The sequence below is a fragment of the Tigriopus californicus genome, chromosome 5, assembly GCF_007210705.1.
Source record: "Tigriopus californicus strain San Diego chromosome 5, Tcal_SD_v2.1, whole genome shotgun sequence".
NCBI classification, from domain to species: domain Eukaryota; kingdom Metazoa; phylum Arthropoda; class Copepoda; order Harpacticoida; family Harpacticidae; genus Tigriopus; species Tigriopus californicus.
Genome location: NC_081444.1, coordinates 4023805 through 4047551, shown reverse-complemented (window position 1 = coordinate 4047551; position 23747 = coordinate 4023805). Strand labels below are relative to the sequence as shown.

The 23747-nt window shown below is 39.9% G+C and overlaps 1 protein-coding gene across 2 annotated transcripts; it reads left to right on the top strand.

Annotated features, from left to right (window-relative positions):
* The first annotated feature begins 14025 nt into the window (after nt 1-14025).
* Nucleotides 14026-19988, top strand: LOC131880016 (alpha-2 adrenergic receptor-like). Of its 2 annotated transcripts, none has more exons than XM_059226513.1 (2): nt 14026-16940; nt 19565-19988. In XM_059226513.1, exons 1-2 carry the CDS (start codon nt 16248-16250, stop codon nt 19586-19588), a joined length of 717 nt encoding a protein of 238 aa, XP_059082496.1. In that variant the 5' UTR covers nt 14026-16247; the 3' UTR covers nt 19589-19988. The 2 variants fall into 2 exon arrangements, with proteins under 2 accessions (XP_059082496.1, XP_059082495.1); XM_059226512.1 differs by lacking the exon at nt 19565-19988 and adding an exon at nt 17133-17564.
* The last annotated feature ends 3759 nt before the right edge of the window (nt 19989-23747 follow it).

The following is a 23747-nucleotide window of genomic DNA, read 5'->3' as shown; positions in this document are numbered from 1 at the left end:
GCTGCAGTCCCACAGCCTTCATTGAAGAAGTGGGTTGCTTGAAAGACAAAGAAATAGAACACAAGTCTCAGTGTTTGGGGAAATATTGGCTAGTGGGAAAAAAAGACACTACCTTGATTGTGAAAGAAAAAAAACCGAAGCATTGAGAAACGGAAGGCTTACTGAAATGGTTCATGTCACACCAAGTCTTTAAAGTACAAGTACAATGACACAGGTCCAATTGAGGCTCAAGGGAAAAAGTGAGACGAATATGATGCATTTTTGCCATTTCATGCATCTAAAGTAGTTGTGCAAAGAGATCTGGCATACTTCAATTGTGCTTCTGGAATACTGTACGTACCCGGAGATACCCTAAACGTCTTTGAGCTTTGACAACTTTTCGGGTTTAGTTTGGGGGAACTCAACGATGACTATGACCCGCCTGCCTTCATTCTTATTCAAGAACTAGATTTTTAACTCGGTTAGGGATAGAAGAATTAATATACAAGGCTTTTCGGAAGAAGGTGAATTATGTTTGAAACAAGCTTATAGTTGGAGTTGAATAGATTCGATGAGAAAAGGACAACTCGCCATCAACATGCAAAAGGAGCAGAAAAATAAGCCTTTCAAGCCACGGAGTTGGCCATTCCCTAACCTAACATCCGCTTTTTAATAGCAGGGTCGTTTTCTTTCTTGCTCCTCGAACAATAGATTTCTTCTAGATAAATAAAAGTTAAAACAGTTTGGCCTCAGTGGCGCTTTTTCCTCGGTGCTATTGTCCTGCCCTCTAAGAGTCAAATTAAGAGTTACTGAAAGTGGGAGGACGAATCTGGCGAGTGTTCAAAGAGGAAAGCAAGTCGAAAAGATGCATCATTTCGCCGAGCTAACTCCCCTTGAGGACTGCCATGTCTAACTCAGTACATTATTCCAAGATAAAATCCATTGATTCTTTAAAGGCCTGTTTACTGAAGGTCTAATAGTAAAACAAGTAAAGCACATCTTACCTTAACCACAAAGGAAGCAAGAACTGCATGTAGATGGCGCAATTGTAGTGTAATCAGAGGCAATATGTAGGTTCCATTTGCTTAGACTCTTTCTTTCTGTCCCTTTAAAGCAAACATGGTAGCTGAGTGTCCTAATGTACCCGATAGAGGCATGACATGGTTCCTCAGAGGAAGTGGGTTCAATTCCCGCCTTCATAGAAACCCTTGAGGGAGGAGACATGGTGTAGTGGTTAGCGCAGTTTACTAATGTGAAATGGGTCCCCGGTTTGAATCTCATCATCCTCAACCCATCTCAAGGAAACTTTTAGACGCTAGCTACGACCACAGACAGAGAACCAAAACTGATACCGAACTTGAAACTACCCATCGGAAGTTGGACATAGATCATGTGATGACTGGCCGGACTAGGTTCATCCTCCGTCCCTAACACCCCCAACCTCAAAACAAAGAAAATTACGTCATTGTCTTTCTCAACTTCCAAATTTCCCTATTCCTATCTTGCTTGTCATGGTCGATAGGCCTATTGTCAAACCATCCAAATTTAAGAAAGTTTTACTATTCGGTGTTGTAATTACTCCGCAAAGAAGGAGAAATTCAAAATGGCGGGATCACGGCCTCTCAAATTTATTCCTTCTCGAATTGGATTGGTAGAGACCTCAGCGCTTCAAATTCTTCAGAGTGACGGTCAAACATATTCGATCCCCAAAAATCCTTCATATCTTACAACAGCTAAGTTAGCTCTTCCTCGAACAAACTAGTGCTTAGAAAAATGAACCCAATGTTCTTATACATTTTAACCTAATTTCCATTTGTCCTTGATTTGATTTGAATACATTGTGTGGCAAGTAGATGCAGTTTTGGCACATAGGCAAGTCATTTTGTGATTAGTAATTGACGAGGGAAAAAAAGAAGCCAAAGGCATTCTGATGTGTGTGAATGATTGTCAAGTAACGCAAAAGCTTACATCAGTCAAAAAGTAGAAACTACCATTTTTACGAAACCTCAATCAGGTCACCCTTAAAGACCAGTCCAGCACAGAATAAAACATACGGTAGATGGTGCAACTATCAATTGGCAAACCTCTAAAATCAGACCAAATCTTAGTTTCTGTTCATACAGGCCCAGGTGTTCTTAAAAGCAAAAAAACAAATTCATTTTTACTCTTCTTTGTTTCATCGTCAATGGCTTAATCTTTGCTTGACCACAGTGAATGAACTGTAATCCCAATGTTGCCTAACACTGTGCAAAATTTGGCTTCTGAAATGACCAGCTACAGGAAACTAATCCTTCGAGCGGTAGAGGGCAATAGTTTCTGCAACTGATGACGCCAAAATAATATCTCTTTTCACAGGCCTCTTTAGCCATGACAAGGAACAAAATGCCCAGTACCGTTGAAATGAAAGATTATGCTTCGCCTATTTGTTACCACTTGAATTGTTTATGTCAGGCAACGAATTCGAGTTGGCAGACCACGTTAGCCATTACACACTATGTTGTGGTTGGTCTAGAATGTTGCTCAAAATTTTGTCCAATCTGACTTTAAAAATGCTACCGCAACAATAACATCTACTCACTCTCAACGAATATTAAAGGGAGGTAAATTAAACAGTGAAGGAGCCCGAGAAAGAAGCGATGTGGACGTTATTGTTTTAACTAGCTGGGTTTCTCGAGGGCGTGAAGGTGCTCTTCTAAGGTCACTAGAATTGCCTTTAAAACTTGGATTGGGACAAAGCTCATGGATACTCTTGAAAACGTACAATATCAGATACCTTTCGTATTGGTCGATTGAGAATATATGTTGGCCGCAAACTGCCGTGATTTTTGTTTGAATCAATCATGACCTCTGGGGAGAAAACTCTCTTCTTGTTTACGCTGCCTCTTAAGTGGTTACACTAGCCCCTTCAAGAGTAATCGTCCGACAACGGGCTTGAACCCACGGCACCTGTGGAGAAGATTGGCATCGTCCATTTTCAAACCTTCAGAACTGCATCAGGCTTGTTGCTTCTTGATGTTGGACTAAACCCTCCAAACAAGAAGGATATTATCGAGGCAGTTTATTGAGGCAACTTTCTGGGTGTCTTGTAGCTCTTTCTTGAAAAGGCCATTAACCTAGAAATCAACCGTTCATGCATGTTTTTGTTGTACGTTATGCACCTAAGCAATGTAGCCTCACTTTTTTCATCTGCATTGAACAATACTAGTCATACTCACAGTGATATCACGTTGTAGACAACTATTTTATTGCTTTGACCGTTTTGACATTTTTCTTTGACATATTTAACAATGTTTGCATAATGCTTATAACCCATATTTATATTCATTTTTACGCCATAACATGACCAAGAGTCGCAATAAAGATCTATTGAATGACAGCTTAGATAGAGCGACAACCGAAATGAAAACGGAAATGCTCTATACATAAAGAGGAATTTTGCTTTGTTGCGAAATCACAAATGAAAAGATAGATCTGGTTGCTTATTCTACAACTAGTAACAAATAGAATGCCAAAACGAGGATTTAGCACTCAAATTTTCGTCAGTTCTGTTCTGAATTCCTTATCAAGAAGGTTTCGGTTAGGTCCACCACTAATCAAAATATAATTTAGAATCGCAGAAACATAATCATAGTCAACCAATGCAATTATAATGACGATTGGTTGGCAAAAATAGCTAAAGAGCATCGATTGCTTCACATACAATACATCCATAATCATTTTGTAGCAAACACCTGCAAATTTATTTGGCAAAGTGCAAGAGGAATCAAATCAAAAGTCATCGTTCATCAATTAACTCGTAGAATAAAACCTTTCAAAAACTTTCAAAAACAAAACCAAAGAATTGACGTTTCCTGTTTTTCCCCACTTACGGTCAAAGTCAATGACTCCTTTAACGATACAATTTCTGTAGTTTTCTGCGAGTTGAAAGCTGAGTGAGTAAAGAGTGGAGGAGGGGCGGGGAGATTCGTGGAAGCCTTGTTACAACTACTTTGAAACACTTATTTTTAGTTGAGGAGCACCATCCATCAGCCACATTATCTCCAATCTCCCAGACAGTAAAGAGCTTGTCGAATCTTCGAATTGTCAAATATGATAAAGCAACTTTGGTGGTAGTAATTGACGCACACGTTTGAACTACTTTGAATTAGCTAAAACGAAACGCTCTGCTGAGAATACAGTGTGGTATGAAAGTCTTGGATCGATGGAAATAACACCACCGTTCTTAATTCGTGCCAATGGATTTTATGTAATACCCAGTGCGGCATTCCCTCAAATGGATGACTTTCCTAACTCTTTCGAACACCTTTGTTGAGTTGTTGGTGCATCCTTTTATCGACATGGGAGCCTTTGTTTTACATGTACAATAAAAATGAGGGTGAAAATTTTATCGTCACCCTGCAGCAAAACTGGTTTTCTTGATGATAGTGGCCCAAGAGGTCAACCATTTTTTTTATTTTGATTAAATGTAAAGGAATAGTCAACATTTGACAACCTGTTGGGTCCTGCCAAGAGTAAAGGATTTTTTGTTGATGAAAGGCTTTCAAAGTTCCACTTGAGTCAATTTTTCAGATGATAAAAACATATTAAAAATAGAACAGAAGACGTGCAAAAATCAATGTTCCTGCTAAAAAAACTGCTGCCTAAGCAATAATAGCTCATAACAGGATCATCAAATATATTTAGTTTGCCTTTAATGACCCCAGAGTTAAAATCCTAGGCATCTTTTATCATATTAAAAAAAAAAAAAACTGGAGCAAGTTGATTTACCAGGTGTCAAGAAGTTTACGCTCCCTTCCGAAATTTGGCGTTTTATTTGATAAAACGTGCCGTGACTGAAATATAAGTAATTTGACTTTTATGGATTGATTTTGGGAACAACGCTTAATGAAAAAAAATATTTGATTGTTTTAACTCTAATAACACCCTAACGTTCCTTCAAATTTGCAAGTGAGACTGATTTTAAGAATGGTAAAGGATTGTCATTTCCAAAAATCCTAGCCAGGCTATTGATACCCGTACGTTTATAGGCGACATGACATCATTTTGTGCGCCAAGAACCGGGTGTACAACAAGGTCAATTAATCACCAATGGTGTGCACACACACAACAGGCAGACAACTGCATTGATAACTAGAGTGGTTGAGTCCGGATTTCAATTGTTCCATCTTTTTGATGTGGATCATGTGAGGTTGCACTTTGGAAGTGACATGTATCTGGTTGCTAAGATATTTGGGGATGTTTCAAGAGACATGGGAAGACCAAATCATGTGAGGCCATTTTCTGTGGAATTATGGCCTTTCTCAAACACTTTTGATAAGTTTTTCATTTCTTCCCCTTGATGTTAGGACAAAAGTGTCAATTGCCTAGCAGTATATTAATAGCTCGGTCGGTTACAGGAGGGCTTCTAAACCTTCTTTGACATGGGCAAATACGACGTTCGAATTGAAATTAAGAAATTCTTAATCAACCTTAATTTCATGGTCCATAATGGTTCTCCAATTCATTCAACAAAACAAAAAAGTTACAACTAACTTACTTTACATTTCATCAAAGGCAACATAAAAAATCCGCAGTGGCTAAAATTTCATGACACCCGGTAATGTTGGATTTGACGGATCCTAAACCCAAAACGAGACTTCAACGAAATGTAAACGAACAATACGTACTCTGGATTTGGATCTTAAGCTTTGGAATAGGGCTCGTAGCTTTAGACCCACTTACACACTTTGTCTCTGATAACATGGTTGCTTTTGTTAAACCCCAGCAGACCCCTCTTAATGGTTTGCCTTGTTGGTAAAAACAAAGAGCATGCATAATGGGGCTTTTGCTTGTGCTTTTCTTAAAGCGACGTGGTCCATTTGGTAGGACTTTTATCAGAGCATCAGAAACAAAGAAATGCAAAGAAAAACAGAAATTAAAGAAAAAATACAGTGTACAACCATTCAGCTATAATAGCATGAGTTGAGACTTACGAGCAAAAATCTCAACTCATGCACGATCAGGTTCAAAGGCGTCTTTTCAACAACAATGGCATTAAAAAAGTGTTGATTGAGCATTTCCAAGTCATAGAAATTATGACAGATTCTAGAACCCTCTTTCTTTCAGAAAGCTTGAAATTTTGCCTTTAACCTTGTCTTACATTGCTTGGGGTTTGAGTTTTAGTCAAGTACATATATGTCAAGGTTCTTCAGGAAAATGTCATGGGTTTGCAATTCCTCCGTGTTGTCTTCTGTTGTCCTTGAATGTGGAACCTTGAACCATTCTCTGTGTATTACGATGGGCTCGTTTTCTTACACGAGCGTTTAATTAGCTTTTAGAACCATTCGGGTGGAAACTAGTCCTTACCTGCCGACCAATTACCCAAATTGACTAAGCAATAATACTTGGCTAATTGTGACTCATGTGCTAAAGTAATAAAAAGCAATTCCAAGTGAAAACCTACATTCCCCCTGAAACAGAAACAATAAAATTGGTTTGTAATTACAACATCATCAATGTCTTTTAGCTTTTTTATGCCATGAATGTGACGTCTATCAGTTGACATTATTCATGTGGTTACATTCGTTCTTGTTCAACATTATACTATCCTCATACTTTGAATAGAACCGCTGTAAAGTGAACTGAAAGGCTAAATATGAGAATTTGCCTTTCCACTTATGCCTTGTATATGTTGGGCTAGTAATATCTCTCTGGTTAAAGATGACTTATTAAATAGATTGACAGACACAAAAAGGATTATTCTATTGTACCTGAGTTTCAGCGGTGCTCCAGCATGCATGCATGTAGGCTCCAGGATCCTTAAAATCCAGTTTCAAAGTATCTCCCCCAATGTTATCAACTGCACTTCCTTATTTTACCGTACGGCTTACCTTATACCCTTTAGAGGTTGAATGGCGAATTTTCATTATCGTACATGAATCTTTCCTGGCGAGTCTTAGGATTCTATTTTCTTGGACAAATATGCATCTTATGAAATGCAACACTTTACCAAAGCGTCTTGAATGGTTTGGGGTGCATAAATAGAATCAACTTCGGCCCCTGGTCTTCAGTCCACTTATAAAGTGGTTCTTTTCCCAATTGGCTCTCATCTTTTGCTGGAAAATATCTAAACTTGCATTTCCAAATAGTTAATTGCTCAAGGAGTGCCTTTATCATTCTAGACGAAAAAAACTGTCCTCAGGTGGTTTGGTTTACACTATGGACGCAAAATCTGGGAACTTCTGGGAAGAAAAGTAATTAAAGTTGCGGGGCGATGTTTTCCATCCAACAACTTTGGGAGAAAAATGAACGGATCAAGCTTGTTTTTGTGATGCTGAAAGGAAAAGCCCCCTGGTTCACAAAGCCAACATTTTCAAGAAAGAAATTGCGGTAGATATGCGCTTGAAGATGACCACAATTACACGTAATGTTTAAGTGCCTTATCAAATTTTCTTCCGCACGGTATTACACATGGTGAGTGGGCAAATGTCAACTCCAATGAAGGTCCAGGAACTTGCTGACAAACGTAAATGGAATGAATGAGCAATTGACATTAATTCTCTCTTCATCAATAGCGTTTGTTAATGAGAAGGGACAGATGAAGTACACTGATCTTAACATATGGCAAATAAACTCTCTATCATAATGATTAGGTGGTATTTGCTTATAAATTGGAAGCTGGTTATTGTTGGTATATTTTTTATTAGTCCCAGTTAAAACGCAATCCAAGGTAAGCCATTTGACCTGCTTTCCTTATGATTGCCCACGGTGCCCAGCCACGGACTTTTAGAGATGGACTTCTAGAGATGTGGACTGAGAACCGAAACAGAAATGGCTTAGCTCCTAAACCGTTTACTTTAAATGACCAAAACACTTGACACTACCATAAGATCTTATTGAATAGATGAGCTTGGCCAAGTTTGAGCCCAAAACTATGCTTAGAGAGCTCAGGAGATATATCCAAAGTTAAGTAGTAAACATTCCATAAAATTAAAATTTTCGGCCTGCTCTTGGTCAGCTACATAAGCTATTGTCAACATAACTTTGAAACGAACCATTTTGCAAGTGAATAGTACAAAAAAGTCCTTCCTTTAATTGAAGAGATCTTATATCCTTATTTTATTACTCTAACTCGAAAAGTGGCTCAGAGTTGCATTGACCAAGAGCAGTCCAATTTGGCGGGAAACTCGTTCATCGTCCATATTTCTAGAAGTTCGTGGCCCAGCACTCTGGTGAGTGAGTGCATTGTCTAAATTTGAAAGTTTTTGAAGGTTTACTTGTTGCAAGCAGAGATCATCAAATTATGTCAACAAAAAATAATGAAACTCAACTACAGCGTCAACTTTTTAACTTTATGTTTATGTATGATTTTGTGTTATGTATATTGTTAATTCTCAAAAAGTTCGCAAAATATTAAGACAAAAGTATATACCTCTCAAGCAAATGTTTTTTTAATTAAAATTGTCTTCCAATAATCATTTTGCTTCGGCTGGGCCCGGTGTTTAAAATCTAATACAGGGCACTAGCTTCTGCTTTAACATTGAACGCCATAACGTTTGAACCATGAATAAGTCTAACCATGTTCTTCATTCTTAAATATGGTTACATTTTAAGCAATTTACGAGCAACTGAGCTATCGTAATTTCAGTTGGATTTTATCGCATCGCCATTTTCTGGCCCATAAAGCGACAATAGTTTTCAAGACGATGGTCATTTCTTAACAAGATCTCATAATTGTGGCTACTCAAATGAAATGCATTCATCCAGTCAACTAACTACTTGAGGTAGCAAAATAAGACTGGTGGATCAATCGGTCTTAATTTTCGATTGACATGTGTCATTAAATTGAAAGTGTAAACAGCTCATTTTTTTCAGTCGATTTCTCAACTATTGAAAGTTAAACCCCTTATTGAGCAAAACAAATGTCGAGTGCAATGTATTTTGAACACTTGTAATTCTAATCATCAGGCAGATTGCAATGAAATGAAGTCATGAATTAAGCAACATAGTTGATTGCATGCAAAACTAGGCTTTGGTAGCTTAAATTGTGTTTTAGATTGCACCTTAAATAGGGACTACTCATTGTTTCAAGAATGCTAATTAATAAATTACAAACTAGCAGCATGATAAATATTCGCGACAAGCAGGAGCTACCGTCCTTACTCGACCTCACCCAACGAAAACGTCCAGTAAAGCGTTCGAGTTTGAAGCAACTTCAATTTGGAACTCTATGCCAGAAGAGGCAAGGAGAGAACTAGACCCAATCTTGTTCAAGAAAAAAATGAAATGCTTTGTAAAAACTCTGCCAAACTAATTCTAATGACAAATTTTGCAATTAAAAGTGTACTAACACTTTAGAAATATACATGCATACATACATACATTCTCAAAAGTGAAGTGATGTCTGAGTTTTGAAAACTACCTTTTGCAATTGTTTAATCGACCGATTCCATCCGGTAAGAAATTTGTGGTATGTTACAAGTGATTGAATAATTCACAAATATTTTGCAATCACTTTGAAATTCAGGGAACTGTTTATGAAAGTAATTGTTGTAAGTAGCACTTACAATCCGAGTAATTACCGTTGGCAATCTTTGAACTCAAATTCAAATTAAATATATCTTAAAAGTACACGTAATTCAGACAGGTCTATTGTTGCAAATGAGTTGTCCTTTACAAATTAAGAAATACACACATTTACCAACAAGAATGCTAACTGAAATCCAGAAATTACCGAAATAAGATATTTTGCTTTGTTTTTTTTTTTTTATTTTGGTTTACAAAATCTCTTATGAGAATATAATCTCACCATCTCATTTTTTATAATATCATTGTCGAAAAAAAAATTTCAAGAAAAGTTATGCGATTTTTGGTAAACTCTTTATTCTTGTCCATGACTCTAAAATCCAATCACTAAAGATTGCGAGATTATAAGATCGCAAGTCCCTCCAAAAGAGTTCCCTCTCCGTAAATGTGTCGAAACTTATCCAATATTCTCCTGTCGCCAATTCAAACAAGACGGATTCGACAATGGATTCAGTGAGGGCGTGTGATATTTTCGAGAATAGAGGAAGGCAAGCACTGAAAAGTACGTACTCGTAATTTTAAACGGCCTTCTTATTCCGAGTCGAACTTTGCTAACTGACTTTCTCTTCTTCTTTGCTTCTCCCGGTCCAGTTGGCCGACTGGCCGTATTTTCCCGTTCGCTCTTGCCGAGATAAGAAAAGGGCTCAATCGAAGTTGAATGCGGGTACTGATGAAGAAGCTCCTTGCACTTGCAGGCAGCCATATTTCTTTCACTCGAGCAATCATGTCCGAAGGGGAAAAAGTTTTCCGGACTCACTTAAGAAGAAGACGAAAGACTACGACAACTTGAAGGTGAACTTGTCAAGATTTGAGATGTGAGCCCCGGATTCCTTGGGCTGATTTCGGTGATGGTTTTGTCAGTGCTCAGATGGGCTTGGGACGGATGAAGGGAATCTTTCAAGTGTCATGATTTGAAAGTGGGTTTGAGGACAAATTAGATGTCTGCCTACATGCAGAGCCATTCTTCTCCTTCAGCCTCCTCCAACGCCAGTTCCCCGATTGCCCATTTCCATCCTTTTCCCTTGGGAGAGAGGAACCAACGAAGGTGCACGATTGTTCAAGAGGGACTCAAGGAAGTGGCTCTTGAAATTGATTTGCATATTGGGCTCGTCCGGGTACACAAACAACGGTGAACGTGCAAACTTTGGGAGCCAATGAGTGTTCATGGCACGTTCTTCTTTTCAGTCACCCTTGTTATTGAACAAGCTAATGAAGGAAAGCTCAATGGATGGAAGTAAACACTTGTTCTATTCAATGTGATTAGAGTCTCTGTTCACATCAAAGAACAAAAAGATGATCAATTTTAGAGTTTACCTTTTCGTGACAATTTTGGAAATGGCTATTTGTTCAATGCGCCTCAATTTGTTTGATTGACGTTTACAAAATAAACCCAAAACAAAGTCAAGATAATAGCCATTTGGTGCGTTCGTCTTTTTTTATGTTTTTTAGTGAGCAATGAAGAGAAGAGCGAGGCATCAAAATGCAACTGATTTTAAAGGGTCGACCATGTCAAATTTTCTAAACCCGACATGGAATAAAATGCATGCACGGAGACTGATGGCCTTTGAAGAAGCGATTTTCTATTGTGAAAGCAAGTTTTTAGGTCAAAAATCTCGGCACAAAACGATCAAAAACCAAACTTAATCGATGGAACCCTGTCAGTGACTCAATGGAAACTTATTCTCGTAAACAAACAAACAAGAAATGAATTTTCAACAGAGTCTGCATTATACCCATGAAAACAGTTTTTCATAAGATTAAGCAACCATTCCAGACAGTGTTCTTTTAGAGCTTAATGCTGTCACTGAGCTGCGCTTATTGTCCTCTTAGTGGGAGATAGTGCGTAATCGAGTATATTTAATTATTATCGGTACTTGTCAAGGAATCAAACTTAGTAAGTTAAATACTTGTAAATAGCGCAGGACAAACGTGTCGATGTGTGTTGCTCATTTTTAAGGTGTTACAAAATACCGATCCAATGAGAAATAATCTCGCAATAAAGATTTTTTTAAAAAATGCTCAAATATAAATGCTCGAGATTTCTTGCAAAATTCTTTTTGGGCCTTAGGCAGGAGTACACCTCCCATTGTCGAATTTAGGACCACCATCTCATGATAACAAATAATGACTCACAAACATGGACCTATTTCGAAAAAATACGTAAACAGTGGCAAAATTAAGCATAAGCTGGGAAGGCTTGCAAATATGGGTGCGTTTTGAAATCCTGACCTGTCTTGGTGTAAAGTGGACGCAATATAGTACGCAAGGGCTACTAGCCTCACATCTGAGCGCTTTTCACAAAAGTGCAATCTGTTCCTTAACAAGGCTCGAACTTTAAATTTGAACAACAAAGGAAAATCTGCTTGACATTTCCATCAATGTCTTTACATTGTGACCGGAAAGTCCTTGGCTAATGGAGAGGGCTCATCATTTAATCGTTTTGACGAAGCACAACTTGCCGAAGTCTCTGTCTGCTTTTTCATGGTCCATTTAAAGAGGACCATTTCATTCTCGCAAGGTTAGAACCTTTTTCAGCTTAGAAATTGTACCACGTAATATTGCCAACAGCAACAACTAGCAATAGGCAAAAAAAGACCCAATTTCGATGAAAACGGGAGAACGAGGATTAACTTGAGAATTATCAAATCTCAATGGCAGTGATATATCCATTCAATAGCAAACCTGCACCACAATGTATCCAATCGTCTCTTTCAAGTACCGTGAGAAAGTAAAATAGAAAATCATAATTGATTATCCACCTGTATAACTTCCAGCTTCTATTGTGCTATCAATGTGTTCATCAATTTTGATATATTGCAGAACATGAGGACGATTAAATGGCTTACCAAATCAAATAATTTGGCCCAGTTAATTCTGGAGTAACAAACTGTGATGTTAAAAAGGGACAAGGACTTTATGGTCATAGAGTTTATATCAAGAAGTCGGACGTCAATGACAAAAACAAAAAGCTCCATTTGTCAACCCTTTTGATCACAACTGGAATTGTCTGTCAAGGTACAAAGATCAACCAAAGCCTGTTTCCAATGGAACAGCATCAGTTCCTTTGTCAAAAGAAAGTCTTGAAATGCTTCCTTCCATTGGCTATTCTTCGTAGAAACCAAAACACTTGAGAACTGAATAGATCCCTTAAGATTTGGGGCCTGCATATTTCCGAGGTAATTTTTTGCGGCAAATGGATGGAATGCCAAGAAGAAACAGTTTGTTTATTCAAACCTTCCCCTTGAGCTCGTTCTGAGGGGTTTGCATTAATTATGTTTTCACTTCCCTTAAAGTTTATAGCTTACTTTGAAGTTGCAATTTTGGCAGCATTATGAAGCAAACAAAGGCTTGGCTCCCTACCTACGAAGTATGATAACTCTTGCCCAATGCAACGAATAAATGTCCACAAATTTAGGTATACACCATGAGTGGCTAATCTTTCTTATGTAACCCAAAGTTTTGGGTTCATTTCTTCAAAGTTGTAGCGCAAGAACTTTTTAAGTCAGATTAGGCCTCCTTAACAATCAACATAACTGTCAAGTGATCAAGCTTTTTGGCTACTCTTCCTGCCTCACTGTCATAACGATCTTTTTTTGCAACATAACAATGTTGCTTAATTTTAGAGCTGAAGGCATTTTAGTGGCCATCATTTTGAATAATTTAGTCATCTTTTGCGACCTGTAACTGAATTAATGACCACTACATTATAGCTACCCGCAATGTTGCCAAACCAGAAATCTAATGAGCTTATCTTCTTTGATTCAATTTGATATAATGCTTCCATCCGTTTGCGTTTCCGCAATGAACCACAAATTGAACGAAAGATTGAAAGCCCGGCAAATCTCAGACTTCAGAATCTGGGAACGAGAAACAACTGGCTTATCTTCGAGATTTATCTTATTTTGGAGTGTTGATTGCGCCCTGAAACTTTTCCATAGCCAAGCTAGAACTGTAGAGAACTTTCCGGGAATATATCGTGTTAGTGGATGCAACTTTGTAGCTATCATCGCTCAACAGGATGCAAGAGCAAACTGATCTTTTTCCTTATCAAGCGCAAAGGCCTTACTAGGAATTCCAACTTCTTCCAATGTCAAGACGAATGTTCTTTTTTTTACCAGGAAACCCCATCCCACCACACTCGTTTTGACATTCATGGGGATTGCCAAAAAGCAAGTGCCAATGACAGTGCTGCACTTTCCAAACGATTTATAGCACATCAATAGACTCGAGCACCGTGGTTTCAGCATTGGAACTCTTTGGGATCAGCTTGGGAATTTGTAAGTGTTTGGATTTCCATTTCTATAATCATCCCAGGTTAGCATTTCGAATCCCACGGAGCTCATTAGTGAGTCAAGATCTCAATGAAGATTGATTATTAAAGTGGCTGACGAAGAGCAGCTCCTTTAAGGCATATAGGCAGAGGCAGAGATGGGAAGGGATCAAGTCTGACTTGGACCAGCACTGTCAAGTTTGGTCGGTGATAATCCTTCTGATTGGCTTTCAGGTGAGGTTCCATCTTTTAGGGACGGTCCCTTGGATTGTTTTTTCCAGAAGTTCTCCTGATTGATCAACACGTTTTTGCGAGCATCCTGGTGACAGCCTCGTGAGGCCAATTCCAAGTTTACAAGTGATGCCAATAGTGGGATGAATGGCCTTGGTTTTAATCACGGAAGGATTTATGGGCGGCCTCTCTCTCGGCCTTCGCTGAAGTCTTGAAGGACGACAAAGAACAAGAAGTGGGCTCTTAACGTGCATCCTACCACCGCACAACACAAGCCTATTCTGTGTGAAAGAGTGCCAAACTTTCCTCAAGACTGATGATAAAATTGGAAAGTTTCTTTTCTCCCTCTCCTTCGAGTGCCAAGAGATTCAGAGATAATCATCAGCTTTTTTGACTCCTGTCGGTCGATGTCTTTTGATTAGGGTGTGAAACCTTCATTTCCGAAGGTGACAAGTCCAATTACTGCCAGAACAACGGACAGCTTCCTGCTTCAGTCAGTTGTTCAGCCAGATCTTGCTTGGAGAAGCGACACTACAAAACATGAGCATCCTTCCTACTCAGATCAGATAGATTGCGCGCTAGATTAACGAGAGAATTGAAACGGAACCCGTTCCCAGCTCAGGCTCACTTTTTGAACACCCTTTTGAAAGACTTCAAAGAAAACGAGGAGTGGTTTGCTTTGGTGTTAGAAGGCCAAGCAACTTAATCTTTAAGGACGAAAACACGCTCCTTTGAGTCTTGGTCGTGTGGTGTCAGTGCTTCTCTCGTGTTTCTTCGGTGCCTTCTTCAGTTGCGGACGGAGAGAATGGAGGATGGAGTGGAGACTCTTCAGAGGCGATTCGCCACCACGTACTAGAAAAAGCCTTTCAATTTAATGCCTTCCCTGGCAAGCCAACGACGAAAGCCCACCCACCCAAAAAAGAGAGCTGGAAACACACCACGTGAGTTGTGGTGGAAAATTGGAGAAAAGTGAGTTCAAATCTCGCCTGAGGTCAAATTGCTTCATTGTCGTCCTCGGGAAGAGGGGAGAAAAAAGGCGAAAGAAAAAGATGCCCAAGATGTTTCTTCTCCCATCACTAACGGAGTGACTGACGTTCATCCGTAACTCTGAATGGGACCAGTTCTGGCTCGTAAAATCCCGACCGAGATCCAGATAACCTCTACTCGAAAGTAGAACCTCCTCTTAAGAGGGAAGAGGAGTCATAAACGGAATTGCCAAACCTCTCTCTGTGTCTGTGTCTCCATACCAGTTCCATAGGGTGACAAGAGAAACTCATTCAATTCTAAGTCCAACATGCAAGAAGCACGTCGAGGAGAAACAGGAAGAGGAGGAGGAGGAAGAGGAGGAGGTGGAAGAGGAGGAGGAACAACTGGAGAAGACCGAAGAATAAGACGAGAAGGAGGAAAGAGAAAGAAATACAACGTTCAAGCCTCCGCTCTATCTCGGTTGTACTTCAACCAACACAAAAGAGAGTTTCAAGACGAGAAAGAAGAAGAGACAAGAAACCTTTCATCACTCTGAAGCAGCCTTTTGGGCGGTCACTCTAGCCACCAAGTCCGATCCGACTTGGCAAAAATTGAAAGCGACAATCTCTCTATCCTGGGCCACGCCTCGTTGACTTGTGGGAAGTCATAAAGAGCGAAGGAACATCGGGACGGGAAGGAATAGTTGTTGCTCTATCGTGTTCTGTCTTCGGCCTGGCGAGCCTTCAGGCCTTTGTCTGTCTCCCCATTTATCCCAATTCAACCAGTCCCACCAAGAACATCCCAGCACCTTCACCAACATAGCCGACCACGTGCTCGTCCCACGACGATCTATCTACCGGCAAACCCGAGCCGAGGAATGGAAGTGCGCTTCTTTTGATGAAACTGGAACAAAAACCGTTCTTAATCAAGTTGTGAGATATTCACCGAGGACAGGCGGAATCGTCACCTCGACGACTTTAATGAAATTTGTATCCAAGAATTGAGTTTTCTGTTTAGCTCGAGAAGAAAGGGAAAGACGGAAGTGAGGAAAGCGAGTTTCCACTTTTGAAGGCCGACTTGAAATGGGAATTCAAAACTTGTCGGTTCTCATCTTTCACGCGGTCTTACCCACAGTTGATAACGCAATGGACTAAAATTCAATCATTCTTTTTCGTGACATCCTGCTCGCTTAATTTCCGTTGGATCCTCGGAACCCGTAGAGAAGAGCCGCACCATCATGTCTAATAATTTTTCGAGGTCGAGTTCGACTATGTCGACTTCTGAGGACATGTGGGTCCAATTCACGTGGGATTATAGCCACAATGACTCGAATTCCAGTCACACAGCCCTCTTTATGAGCGGCTATCCCAGTGGTTTCGAGACTTGGGAAGTCATCTCCATTTGCGTGTTTGTCATATTCGTGATGGCCGTGATCATCATTGGTAATATGCTCGTCATCATTGCCATCTTATCGGAATACACTCTGCAGAACGTGCAGAACTGGTTCGTGGCCTCGCTAGCTTTGGCCGACCTCACTTTGGGTGTGGTGGTGATGCCTTTCGGCCTGGCCCAAGTGGTCATGGGCTATTGGATTTTTGGGGACATTTGGTGTCAAATGCACTCGGCCTTGGACGTTCTCCTGTGTACGGCCTCCATTTTGAACATTACCCTGATCTCGTTGGACCGTTATTGGTCCATCACCCACGCCGTGGAATACATTAAATTCCGCTCCGAGACCTCAGTGAGAGTAATGATTTGTGTGGTCTGGTTCATAAGTGCTCTGATTTCGGTGCCACCATTATTCTATCCGCCATGGAAATTGCCTTTGGAGCCACCCTCCGAGGACGAGATCGTGCTTTCTCCCGAGGATCAACAGTTTATTGACGCACAATACGGAACAACCGTCGTGTTCTCGCAGCCCAAGTGCTCGGTAAGTTCCTCGTCCCACTCGTCCCACTCGTTCCACTCGCTCAACAACCTTGAGGGTAGATAGCCAGAAAGAGACCAAGGCCCAGAAAAAAAGACGGGAAAGGTACCACCTAGTACTGCACAACGGATAATGGAACAACCACTGCACTCAGTACATAAATGGTGGAACACCGTGAGTGAAGTAAAATTTCAGGTCACGTTTCAGATCTTAAGTAAGGGAGACTTACTGCCTTGGCTGAATTCAAACCTTCGTCTTGGCGTTGCACTACTTGACTCATAGATCTGGCTGAGCAAGTAGTAGGTGGCAAGAGCCCTTGGGAACATATGGCTCCATGGCTCTCTTGTGAGATTTGGAAAGGGCTCGAGTCAAATGGTTGCTCATCAGAGTGTAATCGTTGGCAAGTGAAGTCTGTTCGTACGATTGGGATACTGACTCTGGCATCAAAGGGTTCCCGGGGATCTCTGGTTCCCGCTCGTCTAATGCTCTCTGACAATGCACGAGGAGTCTATCATTGGGATTGAGATGAAATTGGATTCAAAAGAACTTTTCAGCCTGATGTAAAGTTTATCAGAGGTAGAGCAGAGCTTGCATAAAAGACCGATGCCTTGATTCTGGGTACTAACAAACAAGTTGTGCATTATAGGAAAAGGTTTGAATGAATAGTATAAGTTTACCAAAAAACGGGGCTGATAAGCTGTATCCAGTCCTTTAGTATACATTTTATGCTGGCTTAAAACTCCAACAGAAATTATAACAATGTTTTGAGGACAAAGTGGTTCAGGTTTTCCAACTGGAAAGGGATAATTGGCAAGAGTGAAAGAGGACATATTCAGGTCTATCTTTTAATTCCTAGTTTCTTGGTTCCTACTGGACATTTCCTGTCGACAAATAAATGTACATTCAAGCTTTATGAATCAACACAAACACAGTTTAGTTTCCGTAACATAAAATGTTCTGCAGGATAACGAAATGCATAGGGTAAAACATTGGAATGTCGACTGGAATACTGAAGCTGGCAAATAACGCTTGATTCGAGGAAAGGTAGTACGCTCTCCTTGAAGTGGGGCTCGCTCCATGTTGCTCTGTTTATGTATCTTTGTACTTTGAATTTCCGCTCAGTCAAACATTTAGGTCAAAAGTCTCGCCCTATCAAATGTATTGCATAACTTTTTTTAATCGCTCATTCATTTTGTACCCTGTTATGAACTGTGATTGATAATGATGCACCCTTCTACCCCGTCGTTTTGATTGAGCAGAAGTTTGGAACATATTTTCTTGGGGAAAAACAAGTTTTGCTCACGAAGAGCAGAGCATTGTGAGAGAAAACGACCTATCTTCTTGTCCTTGTCCTTTCCCTCCATCTTCTTGAGGTTCTTTGTGCAATAGCACTTTCTGAAGAAAAAATGGTAGCATGATGTCTCGTAACATTGGTCCATTTCAAGGCTCAATGCACTTTAAGATTCGAATCAAGCTCAATAGATGACTATCAAGTTGATTGTAGCCAGTGCTAGTTGGTACAAATTCGAAAAGGTCCAAATAATCCTCAAAGTTTCCACTGAACAACTTTTTGGAATAAGATTTCAAAGCCAAACTCTTTTACTTAACGTGCAGGAAAATGCACTTTTTCCTAGTGCAAGCAAGCTCTCATAAATCGTGTATGTGTATAGTAGTGGTGCAAGGACAAATAGGTAACCTTTGCGTATGTTAAGCCTTTCTCTGTTATCTGGTCTAAGCCTTGAGAGTGTTATACTGAAAGTTATGCAACTGAGGAAACGAAATACGAGATGAGCCTTTCCAACGAAACAAACCCTGAAGTGGGACGGTATGTCATGATTTTCGAGTGTTTTATACATGTTTCCACGTGTCTTTGTAAAATGATTCATTAGAATGTTGTTCGACTTGTAATGATTTAGATTTAAAAAAGTTCGTTGTGGATCTTCATCGACACAGTTTATTGTTGCGTATAATACCGGTCACCGTCACATCCATTTCATCATTTGTCAGCAATGGTAAAAAAGCATCAAGGTTTTATTGTAGCAAAGGCTTGCTCTAAATGGTCCTTTTAAACTTCAAACCAGGACCCAGAATAGGTGTTCCAATCACAATCCTAGACCTACGTATGTAAAATCGCCCGATCTCGATATTGAATGATTATTGCTCAACAAATCACCTGTCAAATGTCTCTACGGGGTTAAAGCATTTTTTATTTTTTATATGATATGGGGGTTCGATCCTGCTCATCAGCATGAAACCTTCACGCCCTGATGATCCCTCTTAACTTGCCATCTCACATGAAAAGGCTGCCTTTTGACAGCTTCCCAAGAATTGCCACCCATGAAGTCAAACTACAAAAGTACCATGTCCTCTCAATACAAATCGTAATCAAGTCCACGGCGACTTCCTGTCCTGTTTCCAAAGACCACATGACATCAACCCTGGGGAGGTATACTATGTACCCAACTCAAGACCAATGATTGTTTTTGTAGTGACGAAAGGCTAGAACTTCCTTGATGCTCCTAGCCTTCTCGATTTCGCGGCCTTCACAATCTCATTTGAAGACTTAAGCGTGGGAAAATATGCTCCAAGTCATTTAGACGCTCTTGGAAAGCAACGCATCGTTTCAGGTCAACGAATATCGTTCCCATTGACCGGGACCGCGCTCGGAAACCTTGGGTGCCTTAGACCAACAAAGGCCCGAAGGTCGAGGAAATGTATCGCATCGTGGCTGTTAGCTACAAATACCCCATACGAACCACGTTCCCATCCTTCATTCGAGACGGGTCTTTTGTCTAAATCCCATCCAGATGGAACTTGGATCAAAAGCATGCCCCAACATGGAGAGAGCTCATAACTTGTCTCTGGGAGCACGATGATCAATATTTAACAGAGAGGGTGAATTGGGTTCCAAAGGAAACAAGGCAGCAAAGACTTTGTCTGCACTGGTAAATAAAGCCAAGGCCAAAAAGGTAGTTTTTCTTCTCGACTTGACGTCAGACAGCCAGTTCTTCTATTTCGCAAATTTTGAAATTCAGTAAGCAACAAGAAATTCTCGTCAATGTGCTAGATTTTCAAAAAACATCTTTGTACGTGAAAGATTTCAAGTTTTGAAGTGGGATTCGATTCAAAATTGGACTTGTCGATGAACAAGTGAAAATATCTCAAAAAAGGTCTGATAAGACTATTGAACTTTTTTGCTTTTTGATGGGTGTGAAGTTGTTCAGGAACTAACTATATCCAACATCGCTCTTTTTTTTGTCCATGGTGTCGTGTTGCCCTGTAATATTTACAATACTGTGTGTGAACTTTTTCAGATATTGCTTGGTATAAGGCACTCTGATTTGCCTTTTTTTTTATTAATGGTTTCGGAATTCTTTTTGAAATACGATCAGTTTTAGAGCTCTCACCCGAATTTCGGGCACAACGAATTCAAGCATAGCTTGAAGGATTCATAGTGCCTGTCATATCAAGTTTCAACAGACTTTGAAAGTCTGGGATGCACAATAGAAGTCAATGAGAATATCGCTTGTGAAGCAAATCTTCCTCGTTCAAAGGCCACATTGACTGTGAAGGCCTTTCCGTTTTGGTTCCATTTCACCTTTCAGTTTTGTTTTCTCTCTTTTCTTTGAGTTCATCGGAGAAATGACACGATGTTGATCCTAGCCAATGTCTTTGATCGAGTGTCTCACAATCTCGACTTCATTGGTTTCATCTGATTTCCAATTTTTCTCGGTTTCTTCTTGATTCAATAAATCCAATCTGGTCTTCTCACAAATCTGGAAAAAGTAACCTGGCAATGTTCCACACTCTTTGGATGTTCTCAATGTCTGTGTACTTATGAAGGTGGATCAGGCAAAACGATAAGGTTCTTAAGGCCAAAAGTGTGACCCTTTTTTCAGATATCAGTCATAAGGCTCCATGGATCAGTTTGTGCCAACCCCCCCTCAAAAAATATGGCCCAGGGAACTAATCAATGTCTTATGGAATTTTCCATTAACACATCTTGTCAAGTCTAGATTAATCGTGGGCTGAATGAATTGGAAGTAGCCATTCATCAGGGTCCCATCGGACATTGGGTTTATAGGAATTGGAAATTTATGGCCGGAAAGATGAGCCGCACCACTGGATGCACATTTATCCTGGATTAGATAGGGAGCTTTTCGTGTTCTGTACTTTCGTCCCATTTATTCTGTTCTGGCCAGCTTGCATGTAAGTCTTGGTTATGTGCTTTCAAGCCCAAGAATACATGTTTACTATTAAGCTGGCTATTCATATCCATTTCCTATTTGTGGCAGGATCTGGGTGGTTGAATGTTTGTTGTAGGATCGGGAACATGGAAAGCGGATGATTCAAGTCATTGAAAAGCGACAAAATTGGCAAGCATCCTTCTTCTCAGGAACATAAATCTAGCCGTCTTTGTGGTGGCTTGAATGACACTTGATATATATGCAGATGACTAGAGGCTATATCATTTGGCGAATCCAATTGAAAGCCATTGCATTGGTAGATAATATTTGTAGTGTGGAACGAAATTACAGTACAGAAATAGCGTTGTAATGAGGTCTTGAGCCTTCAGTTGGAACCTTTGTCAACAGATGGCGCGCCAGTCGATGGTAACTTTAAAAGTCTGCTCCTCCCCTTGAGCGCCATCTTGAAGAGCGAATGGATCAGGTTTAATGGAACGAAAAGGGACAACAGCTCATGGGGCCACAAAAGCGTTGCACCTGTTATCATTGCTTAAGTGCTAATGATTTATTCAAATGAACACAAATGCGCATGTGGTTTTATGACACTAGTAAATTCCACGATGAAAAGTAGTAGTTCAGGATGTCGCACGCCATCAGAAAATACATTACCAACTGGTACTAAGTTGAATCTTTTTATTAGTCACAATACTTGGCAGACTCATAGTCCATTCGGAAGATCTATTCGGTTCGGACTGGGATTTCGTTTTGAAATTCATAATTGTTGTTCAAATGTCATATAGCAAGCATCAATTGAATGATTTCATTGAAAATGTCATATTTCCTTCACGTTTGATCGTTGGATATTTCATTTCCGGGAAGCTAAAAACCCTCTCCTGGTTGGGGTAAAAACTTCGTCCCCCGACTGAAATCAGAGATGAGCATCGTTCCGTCATAAAATGCAATCGTTAATACTCAGCTCTTTTGCTTTTAGTCAAAACGCTTGAAAAGTATTACATGCTATTAAAGTTGCAATGATAAAGTGTCTCCAAAGAAAAGCAAGAAAAAAATCAATAATAAAAAAAAATATTCGAAAATGAATGCAATAGTGTTCAATCTGAAATATTAATTCAAAAAAGATCATATTTTGATGAAATTGAAGCCAAAAAAAGCAAGTTGGTAGTCATCAAATCTACCAACTAAAAATCTAACATTCAAGCACAACAAAGTTGGAGTGCATCCTTCAGTCATGAGCAAGTTAGCTAACATAGTAAATTAACGGTTGAACGCCCTTATTTGAATTTAATTCTTGAAACGAATTTAGTTGGCCAAATCAATGGCCAAAATCTTGTAGATCAAATGTTAGCAAGGAAGCAAATGTACTTGAATGCTTTCAATAGTTCACCGTAAAATGAGAAGGTCATCTATATTTGTTAGTACTAAATGTTAGGTTGGTCAAGCCTTCATAAATTATAGAATTCCGATAAGCAAGACTACAGCTTTCTTCGTGAGAGACTCGTCTCATGCATTAGCAGATCTTGGTCTTTGATTTGAGGTATGGGGGAAGTAAAATGCAATGTTTTATCGAAATTTAGCATTGCCAATGCTTATAGTAGGGCACGTACTTTCACAAATTTTTGAGCTTCACTTCTTTTTTTCTCTGATGATTGTCTGCCATCTGTTATATATCCATTCCAATTCTATCCCATATAGCCAGTTCCCAATTCCACGTTGTTCTTAATCCCTATGGCTGAATAGGTAATATGTAGCACATTCTTTCCTTCAAGTTAAAAATGTACTTAATGTTAGGTTGCTTTACAAAAGAAAGTGCTAACTTGTCTAAATGCTACACAGTATATCCTAGTTAGACCGTGCTTGTATCCTTACCAAACTAACTAGCTGACATTGTCACTATTGAAATCCACAAGAGTGGTTCTTGCTGCCCGCAAAATATATAGCATTTTGCAAGAATTATAAAAAGAGAGGCTAGGTTTCGTCCAGCCGTATTCAATAGCATTAATCCCTTCAAATCTTCAATGCAATTGTGCTTCAATACAATAACTCCGATTTCAGCCTATCAATAGGGCTGGAAGTCTGTGAGGGACTCCTCAAGAACCTGCTAGTCATGTTTTGTACCAACAGTCCCATCTTCAAGTCCCAAAATCGATGTTGTCAGTTTGTCATATCGGAAAGCACTTACGAATAGCTCCAAGTGACCAATTAGACATGCTTACAAAACGCAATTGTTTCAACATGTTTACGCCTCAGCATATACCATACTCAACCATTTTCCACCTTCAAGGCTCCACCTTCCTTAACCATTTAGCACACACCTTGGACCAGTGCTTTACTCTTCTTGACTTCCTCAATTCAGTTCACTGACTCGAGCTCATTTTGATCCAATGATTGATCACGAGACCCACCCCCTCAAATAAAAGCCGAGTTTTCGAGCTCGACCCTCTGTCAAGACCTGGACTTGCAACAAGTGACTTCCTCGTTCCCAACGCGTCTGTCGCCAATGACGACCTCCAATTTCGTCGTGGATCCCCGGTCCAAAGTTCAAATTCGCCTCGCGTGACTCGAGTTTCACTGTAATCGCGATTACTTCCTGGGTTCCATGCCTTGC